Source organism: Bufo bufo, chromosome 7, assembly GCF_905171765.1.
Source record: "Bufo bufo chromosome 7, aBufBuf1.1, whole genome shotgun sequence".
NCBI classification, from domain to species: Eukaryota; Metazoa; Chordata; class Amphibia; order Anura; family Bufonidae; genus Bufo; species Bufo bufo.
In genome coordinates this window covers 222,484,874-222,500,544 of record NC_053395.1, presented here as the reverse complement: position 1 = coordinate 222,500,544, position 15,671 = coordinate 222,484,874, and the positions used below count along the sequence as shown (strand labels likewise).

The window sequence follows — 15,671 nt, the reverse complement described above, 5'->3', positions numbered from 1 at the left end:
ATGCAAGAGAATATTCACCCAGGACTGGCAGAAGAATTTTCTGTGTGTCGAATTCTGAAGGATTTTGCAAAACTTATGTATGTGCAGCAGAAACCATCCCATTGGGATCTTTGATCATTGACCTTTCTGTAATAAATCTGCTGTGTGTACACATACCCCAAGACATAAAACCTGCTGAATGATATTTTATCTGAAAGTTACCTCTCTGGATATGAAGTTCCTAAGGAATAATCCTTTGGTGTCAATCGGCTGCTGTAAAAGGATGAGGACTGCAGCGGCGTTAAACCTAAAATTGAAAAAAAAAAAATGGGGGAAAAACCCCCCCCACTAACAATTAGTAACATATAGGGATAATAAATAATAATAATACGCTATGATCAAGAGTAATTTAAGGGGGTTTTACAGCTTTTGATAGTAATGACCTATCCTCCAGACCTGTCAATATCAAAAAGGTGGATTATCCCTTTAACCCCATAAAGGCAAGACCTGTTTGAGCCACAATAATGTGCCAATATTTTTTATTTTTGCCTCACCGCTTTTCAGCAGACGAATATTTAACTTTTTCACTGACACTGTTTTTTGAGGCCTTGTTTTATGTTGCTTGGGTCATACATGAATTACTGTATAATTGAAATTGTTTCTCCTCTACAAATACAGGAAAAAGCCATGTTGCATGAATTCTTTGTTATTACAATACGGTCATGCAGATACCTAATAAGCGTAGGTTGTTTTTCATTCAACGTATAAAGCAAGAAAATGTAATTTATAGTAAATATTTGTCTTTTGCAAAAAAAAATGATGCAGACTTTATTGGTTTAATTTATTCTTTTCGTTACATTTTTCAGCCCATTATAAAACGACTGTTTTAAAGCATTAGCATTCTTCTGTACAATACATTATGATCTGTATCTGCGCGATGCATATCCAGAGGCTCCTGTTAGGGCAACACAATGTGTTGTAAAAACGAGATTTTTGTATAACTTACCAGTAAAATCTCTTTCTCGCTCTTCCTTGGGGGACACGGGAAACCTTGGGTATAGCTCATCTCCATAGGAGGCGTGACACTAAGTGAAAGACTGTTAAGCCCCTCCTCCAGCAGCTATACCCTCAGCCTGGAGCGAGCGACTACCAGTTATGTGCCCAAGTAGTTAAAACAAAGGCAAGGATCAACCAAATTAACACCAACAAGTCAAAACTCCCGTCAGGGCAACCAAAACAATGGGTGGGTGCTGTGTCCCCCAAGGAAGAGCGAGAAAGAGATTTTACTGGTAAGTTATACAAAAATCTCGTTTTCTCGCCCAATTCCTTGGGGGACACAGGAAACCTTGGGACGTTCAAAAGCAGTCCACAAATAGGGAGGGACCACAACCCAAGATGAATTAAAGCACCATAGGCATTAAGGCACCACCGCCTGCAAGACCAGGCGGCCCAAAGCAGCATCCGCCGATGCATAAGTGTTCACCTTGTAGAACTTGGTGAAAGTGTGCAAAGACGACCAGGTGGCCGCCTTACACAATTGTTCCGCCGAAGCTAGATTCCGCTGAGCCCAGGAAGCCCCGACCGCTCTGGTAGAATGAGCGGTAACACCAAAGGGCGGTTCCCTGCCCTTAGCACGGTAAGCCTCAGCAACAGCCATCTTGATGAAGCGGGCAATAACCACTTTAGATGCCGCCAGCCCCCTGCGCGGACCCTCCGGAACCACAAATAGAGAATCCGAGCGCCGAAAGGGTCTAGTTACATCCAAGTAGATCCTCAGAGCCCTAACAACATCCAGACGGTGAAGATCCCGTTCCCGAGGATGAGACGGGGACGGGCACAGAGAAGGAAGGACAATATCTTCATTCAGGTGAAAAGCGGACACCACCTTCGGAAGGAAATCCGGAACCGGGCGGAGAACCACCTTGTCCTGGTGAAAAACCAAGAGGGGTTCTACGCAAGAAAGTGCCGCCAATTCAGACACACGCCGAAGAGACGTGATGGCAACGAGGAAAAAAACTTTGCAAGACAACAAGCGAAGGGAAACCCTGCGCAAAGGCTCGAAAGGAGAAGATTGGAGAGCCGTCAGCACAACATTAAGATCCCAAGATGGAACGGGAGCGCGATATGGGGGAGCATAGTGAGCAACCCCCTGAAGAAAAGTCTTAACTGGACCGAGCGGAGCCAGAGGTCGCTGAAAAAGGATCGAAAGCGCTGAGATCTGACCCTTTAGGGTACTGAGACCTAAACCCAAGTCCAGACCAGACTGCAAGAAGGATAAAATCGTGGGGAGAGAAAACCGAAGGGGATGAACATCTAAGGTCTCGCAGAAATTCAAATAGGCCCGCCAGGTTCAGTAATAAATCCTGGACGATGCCGATTTACGCGCACGAATCATGGTACGGACCATGTCAGCAGAAAACCCCCGCCGCGTTAGGACCGCGATTTCAATAGCCACGCCGCTAAACGTAGCGACCCTAAATGCTGGTGGAAGATCGGCCCTTGAGAGAGGAGGTCTTCTCTTAGAGGCAGAGGCAAGGGGGCGTCTGCCAGGAGCAACATAAGGTCGGCGTACCAAGGACGACGAGGCCAATCCGGGGCTATTAGGATCGCAGGCGTGCCCTCCGCCGCGATCTTCCGAAGGACTCGTGGAAGAAGAGGCAGGGGCGGAAAAACGTAGAGGAGAGAGAACTCCGTCCAGGGAAGGACGAGCGCGTCCGCGCCGTAAGCGTCCGGATCCTTGGTTCTGGCCATGAAGGTGGGGAGCTTGTGGTTGAATCTGGAGGCCATGAGATCCACGTCCGGACGACCCCAACGCAGGCAAAGAGACTCGAAGACGTCGGGGTGCAGAGACCACTCGCCCGGGTCGATAGTCGTCCGGCTGAGGAAATCCGCCGCCCAATTGTCCACCCCCGGGATGTAAATGGCCGAAATGGCTGGAACATGAATTTCCGCCCAGCGAAGGATTAGAGACACCTCCCTCATCGCCGCTGTGCTGCGAGTGCCCCCCTGATGATTTATGCATGCCACAGCCGTAGCATTGTCCGATTGGACACGAACAGGGAGACCCTGAAGCAGCGAAGTCCAATGCCGGAGTGAAAGGAGAACCGCCCTCAGCTCCAGAACGTTGATCGGCAGTTTGGACTCCGATGGAGACCAAGTGCCTTGTACGGACCGAGGAGGAAACACCCCCCCCCCCCCCAACCCCGCAGACTGGCATCGGTGGTAATCACCAACCAAGTTATCGGCAGGAAGGACTTCCCTTGGAGAGGGGTCCGTAACCACCAGAGGAGAGAGGAGCGAACCTGGGGGGGGGGGAAGGGGAAAGTGCTGATCCAGACTTTCCTGGGACTTGTCCCATGCGGACAGAATGGCAGTCTGAAAGGTGCGGGAGTGATACTGCGCGTAGGGGATTGCTTCGAAACAGGACACCATCTGTCCCAAGACCCGCATGCTGAACCGGAAGGAAGGATTGCGGTGGGTCAGAAGGCTCCGAACCGACCGATGAAGGAGCTGGCGCTTCTCTGACGGAAGCCGAACCTCCGCTGCATCTGTATCCAGCAGCATCCCCAGAAAGATCAGTTGCCTGGATGGAACAAGAGCGGATTTGGGAAGATTGATAATCCAACCGAACCGGCGTAAGGTTTGTAGCGAGAGGTCCACACTGGCGGATGTGAGTGACAGAGAGGGTGCCAGAGAGATCGCCCAAATATGGAAGAAGAAAAACTCCCCTGGAACGAAGTAAGGCGAGGACAGGGGCAAGGACCTTTGTGAAAACGCGAGGGGCCGTCGCCAGCCCGAAGGGGAGGGCAACGAACTGGTAGTGGTCGGACCCCACTGCAAAGCGCAGAAAGCACTGATGACACCGAGCGATTGGAATATGAAGGTAGGCGTCCTGGATGTCGATAGAGGCCAGGAACTCCCCTTTTTCCAGAGAGGCCACCACCGACCTGAGAGACTCCATCCGGAATCGCTGAAGACGAAGGAAACGGTTTAACCGTTTTAGATCCAGAATGGGACGAACCGAGCCTTCTTTTTTGGGGACCACAAAAAGGTTCGAATAGAACCCCTTGAATCTTTCTTCCATGGGAACCGGAGCGATGACCCCTTTGTCCAGAAGGGTGCGAGTGGCAGTAAAGAAATCGGCCGCCCCTTGGGGATCCCGGGAGCGAAAGAACCGAACTGGGGGGAGGGACGTAAACTCGAGTTTGTACCCGGAAGACACAACTTCGAGAGCCCAGGCGTCGGAGACGTGCGCCTACCAGAAGTCCCTGAACAGGAAGAGACGTCCCCCCCACCCGGGCGGGTGGGGGCGCACCTTCAGGTAGTGTTCTGCTTGGTCGCGGGAGGGCGAGCAGGCTGTGACTTGCGCCAGGAGGGCTGGGTCCGAAAAAAAGGTTTCTTACGTCTGTCTTGGACAGAGCTAGGGGATGGACCTGAAGAGGTGAGAGGTGCGGGAGCCCTGCGGGAAGACCTGAAGCGAGAAAAAGTGGGACGGCCTCGAGTGGTGGTCCTAGTCCTAGATTGAGGAAGATGCGTACTCTTCCCCCCCGTGGCTTCGGATATGATTTCATCCAAGCGGGTCCCGAACAATCGAGAACCAGTAAAGGGAAGGCCAGTAAGAGACCGCTTTGACGTGGAGTCCGCCGTCCAAACCTTTAACCAAAGCTCCCTCCTGGCCGAAACGGCCAGGGCAGACGAACGGGCTATGAGAGCCCCCGCATCAAGGGATGCTTCACAGACGAATTTGCCGGCTTGAACGATAAGTTGGGCTAGAGCACGGAGGTCCTGAATAGGGACGTCGGATTCAAGCTCCTGATCCAGCTGAGAAGCCCACTCTGAAACCGCTTTTCCAGCCCAAGCGGAAGCAAAGACCGGCCGGAGGGCGGAACCGGAGGCTGCAAAGATACCTTTGGTAATGGCCTCTATACGGCGATCCTCAGTGGATTGTAAGGAAGAGCCATCAGCAACGGGAATAGCCGTGCTTTTTGCCAAACGGGCCACCAGGGGGTCGACTTTGGGTGGTGACGCCCAGTTTGTAATGCAATCCGCCGGGAATGGATAACAGATATCCAACTTCTTAGGCGGGGTAAAACGGGCATCAGGGCGGGCCCAGGCCTTGGAAACCACCGACGAGAAGTCAGTGTGGAGGGGAAAAACTGCAGACGTCTGTTTTTGGCGAAAAAAGGAAACACTGTTTTTTTCAGAATTAGGAGGATCATCATGAATCTTAAAGGTATCACGAATATTGTTAATAAGATGGCCCACAGCAGAAGCCAGTTTTGAAGGCAAGGCCGAGTCCATATCACAATCTGAATCAACTAGTTCCCCTTCAGAGGGCATATCCTGAATCGAGGAAGGGCCCGACTGAGAGCGCACCCTTGGGACGGCTACATAGCCACCTCACCAGTCGACGTTTTCACCCTCAGTCCATCCAGCAGGGACGCCCCTTCAGCCACTGGCACCGAAGTGGCAGGAAGCTGGAGAGGGGCTTGCAGGCGGGCGACCCTTGTGCTGGCGGGATGCAGGGGAGCTGGGCTGCCCTGGTCCTCCTTTTCTTCTGTGGGGGAGGCAGCAGTGCGGATAGCCGGCACTGGCGCAGCTCAACCCCGGGAAAACAGAGAGGTCTTTGCGACTCTGTTGTCCCTGTTGAAAAAAGGAAAAAAGTTGAAAATAATAAAGAGAAAAAATAAAATCTTTAGCTAAGACAGCTCTGCAGTGCAGAGAGTGTCTTGCCTCCTTGACACTAAGCAAAAAACTGGTAGTCGCTCGCTCCAGGCTGAGGGTATAGCTGCTGGAGGAGGGGCTTAACAGTCTTTCACTTAGTGTCACGCCTCCTATGGAGATGAGCTATACCCAAGGTTTCCTGTGTCCCCCAAGGAATTGGGCGAGAAAGCAAGCTGTGTGCACAGACAGTCCTGGGGTCCGACTGTACAGGGATTTGCCAGGCCTAGGAAACCTGATCAAAGCGGGAGCCCCCATGATTCTATTGCAGTAACTTTCATCCATGACAAGCAGTAGACTAAATGGCAGGTATCAAAAGTTCCATCGATCCCGGCGGCTACAGTGGGAGCTAGATTTTTATTAAACATCTTCCTACTTGTCCTGTTATACTATAAGGCTAAAGCTCACCATAGATAATAGCAAAAAAAAGTTGGACTATGAGCATTTCAGCAGATTATCTGGGAATGTTCTCTTCCAAATATCAGCATGAATCTGGCTGCAGTACACAACATATAATGGGTTGTCTGCCTGCTGATCTGTTTGGAATGTGTACAGCAGAATCTCCATGTATGAAGCCAAATTTACTAGTTTTAATATGGCAACAAAGTAATTCGGAGCATATGGAATACAATGCATAGTGAAAGAAAACGCAACAGCAAACAGAAATGACATTTACCGGAGCGATTTTCTTCTGCCTGCTTCAGATTTAGTTGTTTCTCGCGACTGCTGCTGAGAAATTTTCGCCCGGGGTCTGTTAATGCTTTGTTGGTGCTGTCAAGAGAAAATGCAAGACTTATTTCAGTGGATCCAAATATGAGCAAAGTGAAGCAAAAATAAATAAAAAAGCAAGCTGGCCAAGTTTATGGTGAGGATAAATGATCGTGCAAACAATGCCTCTGAGATGCTTTCATGTAGTGTACAGAATCCGAGCACCTGAGTCACACGAGCTGGAGAAAGCAGCTTTTCACAAAGGATGTGCAAAAAGATGGTGAGAAGCCAGTGTCCAGGACAGAAGACAATGACATGGAAAGATCCACACCCAACCAGCCCTGAATATCTTACTCCCCAGTGCTCCCAATACCAACATGGTTTGTGACTGCCCTTTCATTTGTTGACCCCAGTGTCTGGTGTGGAAAATTTATAGTCCAGTTATCAAGCTATACCAATGACTTTACTGGTTTTATAGGTAAAACGTACTCATGGCGTAACATTATGTATGCCAAGTGCCAGGGCCTAAATCTACTGAGCCCTACCCTCCAATGATCAGCACAAAGAATCGAAAGTTTCCATTCACTGACACCAGTGAACAAAACAAATAATCATTTATATAAAGCCAGAAAACCTTCTGGCAAAATCTCATTATTTTCTCAATGTCACATCTTAAAACCCATTTCCACCTTTGAATGGTCTGAATATATTTACAATAAGATACACAGTGGAGTCCCATTATTCTGACCACTTCCTACTATCCTTGTCGACAGCAGGTAGCTCATGAAGGGAGTCACGTGTAAGCGGCGTGGAAACTGCAGAGCACCATGTGCCACTGATGTGAGAGGTAAACGTCAGCAATGGAGGCGTGAGGGGGCAGACAGACACCCTACAGTGGAGCAGCTCACCGCCACAATGTACCAGACGTACTGAACCCTACTGCATATGAAGCTCCAAAACAGATGGACGTTACATGGCTAGAAAAGTCAGATATTGGCTGTAACAGCATGACCAAGACTTCCAAGTACCACACTGGCCCCCCATCTCCCCAGACTTGAACCCAATCTGTGGGACCACCTCGATTGTGTTCCAAGATAACCATAACGCCCCCTCCAGCAGCTGTGGGATGCACTGCAGTCAGCATGGCTCCACATACCTGCGACAACCTACCAGGATCTTACAGAGTCACTCTGGGCCAGTGTAGTGCACACGATAGTTACTCTGGACATTAGCTGCTGCTCAGAATAATGGGACTCAGAGTATGGAGCAGTTTTGCAATACGTTTTAGTTAAAAAGTTCTGCTAGTTAAAAGCTTTGTTCCTATGAATATCTATTTGTCTCCATGGTAACAGACCAATTCTGAGTGGTCTAATTCTGCAGTGCTATTTCTATTTGTCTTGTATGATTGCCGGATCAGAGGAGACCACAAAATTGCTTTATCTGACATTTAAAGATCCCTCAAGTGAATTGATGGTGGTTGTGCAGTGGGTAGATTGATGACCTATCCTCATTATAGGGCATCAATAACAGAGGCAGAGCTCGTGAGGATCCCCCCATATCTGCTGTCGATGACCTATCGAGGGTAGGTCATCACTATTTACCCACTGCACAACCCCTTAAAAAAATAAAATTGTCATCTACGAGAAAAAAAAAAAAAAAAAAAAAAAAAAAAAAAACACAACACACACGACATTAAGGTATACTTTTCTGCTCCCAGGCAGCTGATCAGTGGGGTTGTCGGGTACCACGCAATCAGATAATGATAACCTATCTTGAGGATAGGTCATCAGAATTAAAATCTCTGAAAACACCTTTAACAGAGGACTTCCTGCTACAGGAAAAATGATTGACCACTGTTGGAATTTTTTTTTGTGGGTTGACTTGATTTTTAGGGGCTCGATTTTAGTGTTATTTTTTGGATGTAGTTTTTATTTTAATTTCATTTTTTTCTTTTTTTTATTCATTCTTATTATTTTCTGAGTTGTTAATACTGATGGCCTATCTTCAGAATAGGTCATCAGTATCTGATCGTGGGGGTCCGACACCCGGGACCCCCGCCTATCAGCTGTTTGAGAAGGCGCTCACAGTAGTGCCACGCCCTTCTCTAAACTTTTCCAAGACCAGTGACAATATGGTCATTGGTGACATGGCCCAAGCTCAGCCCCATAGAAGTGAAAAGGGCTGAGCGCAACACCAAGCACAGCCACTATACAATGTGCCGCGCTGTACTTGGTAAGCACGAATGAGGCCACGGCGCTCACAGTAGCGCTGGTGCCTTCTCATAAAGCTGATCGGCGGGGGTCCCGGGTGTTGGACGCCCACTGATCAGATACGGATGAACATAGTTAATCAGTATTTAGATCTTTGAAATCACTGCTGGAACAGATCACAACTTTGCTGCCAAAAATGCAAACTTCCATATATAATCCAGCTTGTCCCATCCAGTATAGCAAGACTGCATGTACACAAGACTATACATCATCAGAGTATAGATCAGTTAAAACAAAACGTAGAACCCCTTTAAGGCCTGCCCTGAACAAACACACAATAGTGCTACACAAATGTCCCCTATACCAAATATTATGTGACAAGTCCACTGCACAAGGTTACTTAAATCAATCTCATACATAGCTGGCACTGTAATAACGTATGGTATCTGGGGATATTCTGAAATCAATGAAGCTTGACAAATGGAGTCAAAAATTTCCAGCAACATCATTAGTCCGCATTACACAAATTAAAAAATAAAATAAATGAAAGCTGATGAGTTAGAAGTCGCAGCAAAGCAAATCAAAGGCAAAACTCCCAACAGCCCTGATAAATGTGCAGCCACACAACATACGTAGAAGAATCATTCTCTTTAGGGTAATCTTCAATCTCTGGACTTGAAGACAGTAATTGTTTCCTTTTCTGACTCCTGTGAGAGTGTAAAAAATAGTTCAAATTGACTCAGGTTAAACCCAAGTCCCCTAGGTGTGCCGACATCTTATGGGAAGCTATGCAGTTATTGCTTGTGCAATGGCATGGTGCTTGCTGACTACATACGAGCAGAGACAAACGTGAATACCTGGTCTCCATCAAGCCGGTCCTGTGCGGAGTAGAGGTTGCAGGGGAATTCCCACCACGGCCTGGAGTCATGTTATTTGGCGAGGTTTTTCCTGGGATCCTTCCGTTATTGTTCAGCTTTTTGATAGGAGTTTCATCTTTACCTTCAAAGCTCACTCTCTTGGTAGGTGTCTTAAATAAAGACAAGATTCATTTTAATGAAAACTGAAAAATATATAGTAACTATAGGCATAGGATATCATGACAATATTTCAGATATTCATTTTTCTATGGCAAAGTGGTTGCAACTTGCAAGGGACAATCTGGATGAGCTGCCATATTGCATATTAAAGAGATTTTTTACTCATGTTCCATCCTCAGGATAGGTCATCAGTATCTGATTGGTGGGGTTTCAACACCCAGGACCACGGCCGATCAGCTATTTGAGAAGGCAGTGGCGCTCCTGTGAGCACCACAGCCTTCTTCCAGTTTTTCCTAGGCCACTCAAGACACGTTCATCGTTCACATGGCCTAGGAGCAGCTCAGCCGCATAGAAGTGAATGGAGCTGAACTGCGATACCAAGCATAACCACTATACAATGTACAGCGCTGTGCGAAGACCATAGCACTACTGCGAGCGCTGATGCCCTCTCAAACAGCTGATTGGTAGTGGTCCCAAATAGGGATGAGCGAACCGACTTCAGATGAAACATCCAAAGTCAATTATAAATTATATATTAATAATACTTAGTTTGAATACTGTACGGAGTGAGTGCTCTGTACAGTATTAGAAGGTATTGGCTCCTATGGGCCGAAGTTATTACTTTGCGAAGTCTCACGAGACTTCGCTTAATAACTTCATAAATCAATTTCTACTGTAAAAAAAACATTTCCCGAACTTGGGTTCGGTTCCAAGGTACCACTTGGGAAATGTTTTTTTTACAGTACAAATTAATTTATGAAGTTATTGCGCAAAGTCTTGCGAGACTTTGCAAAGTAATAACTTCGGCTCATCGGAGCCAATACATTCTAATACTGTACAGCGCTCCTGCTCTGTACAGTATCAGAACCAAGTTTTATGCAAATCAACTTCAGATGTTTTATCCGAAGTCGATTCGCTCATCCCTAGTCCCGAGTGTTGACCTATACTGATGACCTATCCTGAGGACAGGTCATCAGTACAAAAATCACAGAAAACCCTTTTAAAGCTTCTCTCAACTGATAACAGACTGGAATTTTCTTACGTTAAATGGGTTGTTGGGCCCCAAAAGAGCTAAAGGCTGTAAGGGCAGGCTGGGAGTTGTAATTCTGCAGCAGGCTGAAGAGCCACTGTTCTAATATACTCGACTATATGGAGTGTAGAAATGGTTGCATGTGTTTTAATTCCTCACCATTTCCAAGATATGCTAGCTGTCAGTGAAGGGGAACTTCAAGACTAAACATTTCCTACATCTGTCTCTAGTCTAACTGATCCTCTGTGAGCTAAACATACCACAAATAGCCCCGACATACTGGCCTTCTGCTACAAGATATCAGTGCAGACAAAAGCTTCAAGAAAATGGACAGAAGGGGGAGATAACGATCAGCTGGATGTATCTAACTAACCATCTAATGTGGATGGAGAGTCTAAAATAGTGCTTACCAGACTTCTGTTAGTCAGTGGTCTGTTGCTTTCCCTCTGAATACTTCTGTTCCCCAGGATGCCTCCAAAGCTTGCAGACCCCTGAGTGGCTTTCACTGATAAATTATTAAGGTGAAATTAAAGTTTAATAAGCTCCTGCTGTAGCAAAAATTATAAATGATGGTAAATTTCTATGGCGTTTCCACATAAAACATATAGAAACAGCAGTAAATAATGATTAGAGAAATTCACTTCGAAATTACGTTTTCCTGCCATGGACGAAAGTCATATGTCCTTGCAGGATGTCAATGCAGTAGCCAAGGATGTACCTTATGTATTTCGGTTAGAGCCTCGATCTTGGACTTGTTTTAAGGCCTCTTGCACACGACCGTAGGGCTTTTTCAGTATTTTGCGGTCCGCAAAAAAACGGATCCAGTCCATGTGCATGCCTTTTTTGCGGAACGGAACAGTTGGCCCCTGATAGAACAGTACTATCCTTGTCCGGTATGCAGCCAATAATAGGACATGTTCTATCTTTGAACGGAAACCTTCAGTATTTTTTGCGGATCCATTGAAATGAATGGTTCAGTATATGGCTCGTAAAAGAAAAACACCACGTTTGTGTGCAAGAGGCCTAAAGCTGAGAATGTTAGCTTTAAAACAAGACCAGGCTACACAGCCTGAGATATGGCAGCAGAAAGCAGCCCACCCCTGTCTGCAACTGTGCAGCAAATTATAGAACATGTACTTTTTTTTTTTACAATGGGGCCCGCAAAAAGTGTGGGATGCACACAGACTGCACCCCCCATTTGCGAATCGCAAAACTGATATGGTTGTGGCAATGTGCCCTTAAGCCTTAGGGCTCATGCACACGACCGAGGTTTTGAGCTGCATTTTTTGCACATAAGATACGGACAGTACGCCCGTGTGCTGTCCCCATCTGTTATCTGCAGCACCCCAAAAAAAAAAATAAGTATCCTATTCTTTTCCGTTTCGCGCACAGGGGTAGGACATTTGTGAAAGAGTGAAAAAGAATGGCAACAGTCATGTTGACTGGCATCTCGTATCTGTGTTTTGCATCTGCAGACTGCAAGAACGGACACAACCATGTTCATGAGCCCTTATTCACACGTCAGTGTTCGGTCAGTGATTTCCATCAGTGATTTTAAGCCAAAACCAGGATTGGAGCTTCCACAGACATAAGGTATGAGGGAAAGATCTGCACCCGTCCTGTGTTTAGAGCCGCACCTGGTTTTGGATCAAAATAACTGACCGAACACTGATGTGTGAACGAGGCATTAATCAGTGCATACTTGCTCTCTTCAGCCTTATATGGGTAGTGTCTTTTTTCCCAGAAAAGGAGTGTGAGGATGATTGCATGCACACCTAATCCCCCACTGTGCTTAAAGTGTTTATTAAGACCATGACAAAGATTGTTCACCAGCGTCTGACCAAGCGCACAAATATCATTAAAGTTTACCCTTTCCTGTCCATACCCGATCTAGACCACAACGTACAGAACACTTTCGGTATAATACAGGGACTTATTTTGTGTTAATATCATGGATGCAAGTTTTCCCAAAAGCTAAGACTGGCCACTAGTTACTATTTTCAAATGCCAATACTCTGTGCTTGATAAAATGGACCTTTAATTTAATCTCCTAAAAAATATTTAAAAAAATAATAATTGGAAGCGATTTTAAACCCCAGGATCACCGTCTATTGGATCCATAATCATCTTCCTTTTAAATATCTCGGAGCGGTGTGCACTACCCATCTGTCCTGCAGTCATCTTATTGCTATTTGTTATTTCGTCCCTGTGGCAGAATACGATTAAAGGCTTCTCGCTCTATGACCTCGCCCTCCACCCCAAACACGTTTCGCCAGACCAAATATTGTCCCGGCTACCAGAGGTGCAAAATGTCCAAATACCCCTGGCAGTGAAAGGGTTAAAGACAGTGTGGGAGGGGCCTTACCTGTTTGGGTCTTTTCAAGGTTGATGGACTCCAGGAGGTGTTTTAGCTCCTCGGCCTCCTTGCTCGGGACCTTGTCAATAGTAAGAGAACTGGAGTCTTTCATAGTAAGCAGAAGCCGCGACTGCTTTACCCCCGCCGGCCGCAGAACTATATGCTTGATGTTCTGACTAAGCTAAAGGAAAAAAAGATCATAATCCTGTTATCTTAAAGAGGGACAGAGTCTAAAGTCATGAAAATAAATCGGAAAATTACACGAGCCAAAATAATTGGGGGGGGGGGAACATTACTCAATATTCCCGATTGGCTGCACACATTTGATGGCGCACAGTGAAATCGAGGAGACTGCAGGGGCTCTGGATCACCACTCATGTTTTAATGTTTCATTTTAAAGATCTCTGCTTGTTGTCAGTGAAGACAAAACCTACTACGAACCTGAAATTTCGCTGGCGCTCCACCGGCATTGAAATTCACGACAAGGGTGAACTTGTTGTCCTTTTCGATGACCTCACAGTTGCCTTCCTTCCACTTTGACGTCCCCATGTTAAGGCAGTGTATCCGGATCGAGCCTCGCAAAGACAGCGAAGCCATTTTTGATTAAGGTATTTTTTACCCTATAGACAAAAGACGACCTAAGAGGGAAAAACGTACAAAAGATAAGAGCAAAATACAAAAGACATAAAATATAAACAGTAATACAGTAAAGTTCAGGTGACAAGTGTCGGCGGGGGACGAACACTAAACCACAGCGGATTACAAGAACAGGGCCTGTGCCTGAAAGAAGCGGCAGTCGAGCATGCACACAACGATGGAGCGGCAGGGCCAGTGATCTCCTAGTCAGCGGACCCCCAGCGATCAGACACTTATCACCTGTCCTGGACAATCCCTCTAATCAGGACATAATACTAAAGGGACCACGCCAAATATGTACTGCACGTCCACAGGACGCGCCATAACTGAGCGCACACACCTCCAGAACACCCCGCCCCAGCAGCTTGAGGTGGTACATCGCAGCGGCCATGCTGCGTGGTATCCACAACCCCTAAGAAAACCGCACAGCACAGTCCAGACCACAGCCAAGTAGGAGGAGGTCAGGGCCTGTTCTGAGGGGGGGGGGGGGGGGGGTCCCTATTCGATAATAATGGCATCTCCATAAATATTAATTTCCAATAAGGTGATAAATGATTGTTTGGGGGGCGTCCGCCTTTGTAACATTATTGACCGATCTGATATTGTGATGACCTATCCTGGGGGCTGGTCATCGATATTACAAAAGTATACACCCCCGTTAAATGGGAAATCTCATCACAGTGATCTCCACATGTCTTTTTTTTATTATGGCAGATTAGGATTTCCTCAGATACCGTATATTCGAGGATAATAATAATAATAATAATCCACTAGTAATCATTGATTTTGCAGGATATGAACAGATTTCAAGTTTGGGATAATGTAAAGAAATGAAAAATAAAAAAATCTCCCATAGTTTTTTGTATACAGCTCCTATGCAGACTTGTGCATCGCGATGGTTACAGACCACAAAGCAGCGCGGTGTAGTCTGACCCTGCAGTCCAGCATCTTTACTGCAGACGGAAGTAACAGGAGCAGACAGTGTTTTCTTGTAGTCTGTAACCATGTTGACGCATAGGCCTGCACAGGAGCTGTACATTTAAAACCAGGTTTATGGATTTATTTTTACCAGTGCAGCTGGTAGATGCAGCAATAAATAGGAAATAGCTGTAAAGGATCCACAGCCTGCTGCTCCTTGTAGTGCCACAACACAGTGCTCAGCCAGCCCCTGCTGCTCCTTGTAGTGCCACAACACAGTGCTCAGCCAGCGCCCGCTGCTCCTTGTAGTGCCACAACACAGTGCTCAGCCAGCGCCCGCTGCTCCTTGTAGTGCCACAACACAGTGCTCAGCCAGCGCCCGCTGCTCCTTGTAGTGCCACAACACAGTGCTCAGCCAGCGCCCGCTGCTCCTTGTAGTGCCACAACACAGTGCTCAGCCAGCGCCCGCTGCTCCTTGTAGTGCCACAACAGTGCTCAGCCAGCCCTTGCTGCTCCTTGTAGTGCCACAACACCGTGCTCAGCCAGCGCCTGCTGCTCCTTGTAGTGCCCCAACACAGTGCTCAGCCAGCACCTGCTGCTCCTTGTAGTGCCCCAACACAGTGCTCAGCCAGCGCCTGCTGCTCCTTGTAGTGCCACAACAGTGCTCAGCCAGCGCCCGCTGCTCCTTGTAGTGCCCCAACACAGTGCTCAGCCAGCGCCCGCTGCTCCTTGTAGTGCCCCAACACAGTGCTCAGCCAGCGCCCGCTGCTCCTTGTAGTGCCCCAACACAGTGCTCAGCCAGCCCCTGCTGCTACTTGTAGTGCCACAACACAGTGCTCAGCCAGCCCCTGCTGCTACTTGTAGTGCCACAACACAGTGCTCAGCCAGCGCCTGCTGCTACTTGTAGTGCCACAACACAGTGCTCAGCCAGCGCCTGCTGCTACTTGTAGTGCCACAACACAGTGCTCAGCCAGCGCCTGCTGCTACTTGTAGTGCCACAACACAGTGCTCAGCCAGCCCCTGCTGCTACTTGTAGTGCCACAACACAGTGCTCAGCCAGCCCCTGCTGCTACTTG

General features: G+C 47.3%; 1 protein-coding gene across 2 annotated transcripts in view; it reads right to left on the bottom strand.

Annotated features, from left to right (window-relative positions):
* Positions 1–15,671, bottom strand: part of USP37 (ubiquitin specific peptidase 37) — a 30,884-nt gene that overhangs the window by 14,593 nt on the left and 620 nt on the right. The window contains exons 2-8 of one of the 2 annotated variants that reach the window (XM_040441262.1): positions 13,483–13,679; positions 13,051–13,222; positions 11,096–11,190; positions 9,476–9,645; positions 9,251–9,325; positions 6,377–6,471; positions 202–286 (exon numbers count right to left, since the gene is read on the bottom strand). In XM_040441262.1, coding sequence (XP_040297196.1) covers positions 202–286; positions 6,377–6,471; positions 9,251–9,325; positions 9,476–9,645; positions 11,096–11,190; positions 13,051–13,222; positions 13,483–13,638 — 848 coding nt within the window. In that variant the 5' untranslated portion in view covers positions 13,639–13,679. The remainder of the gene's footprint in view (positions 1–201; positions 287–6,376; positions 6,472–9,250; positions 9,326–9,475; positions 9,646–11,095; positions 11,191–13,050; positions 13,223–13,482; positions 13,680–15,671) is intronic. The other variant, XM_040441264.1, reaches the window with a different exon arrangement.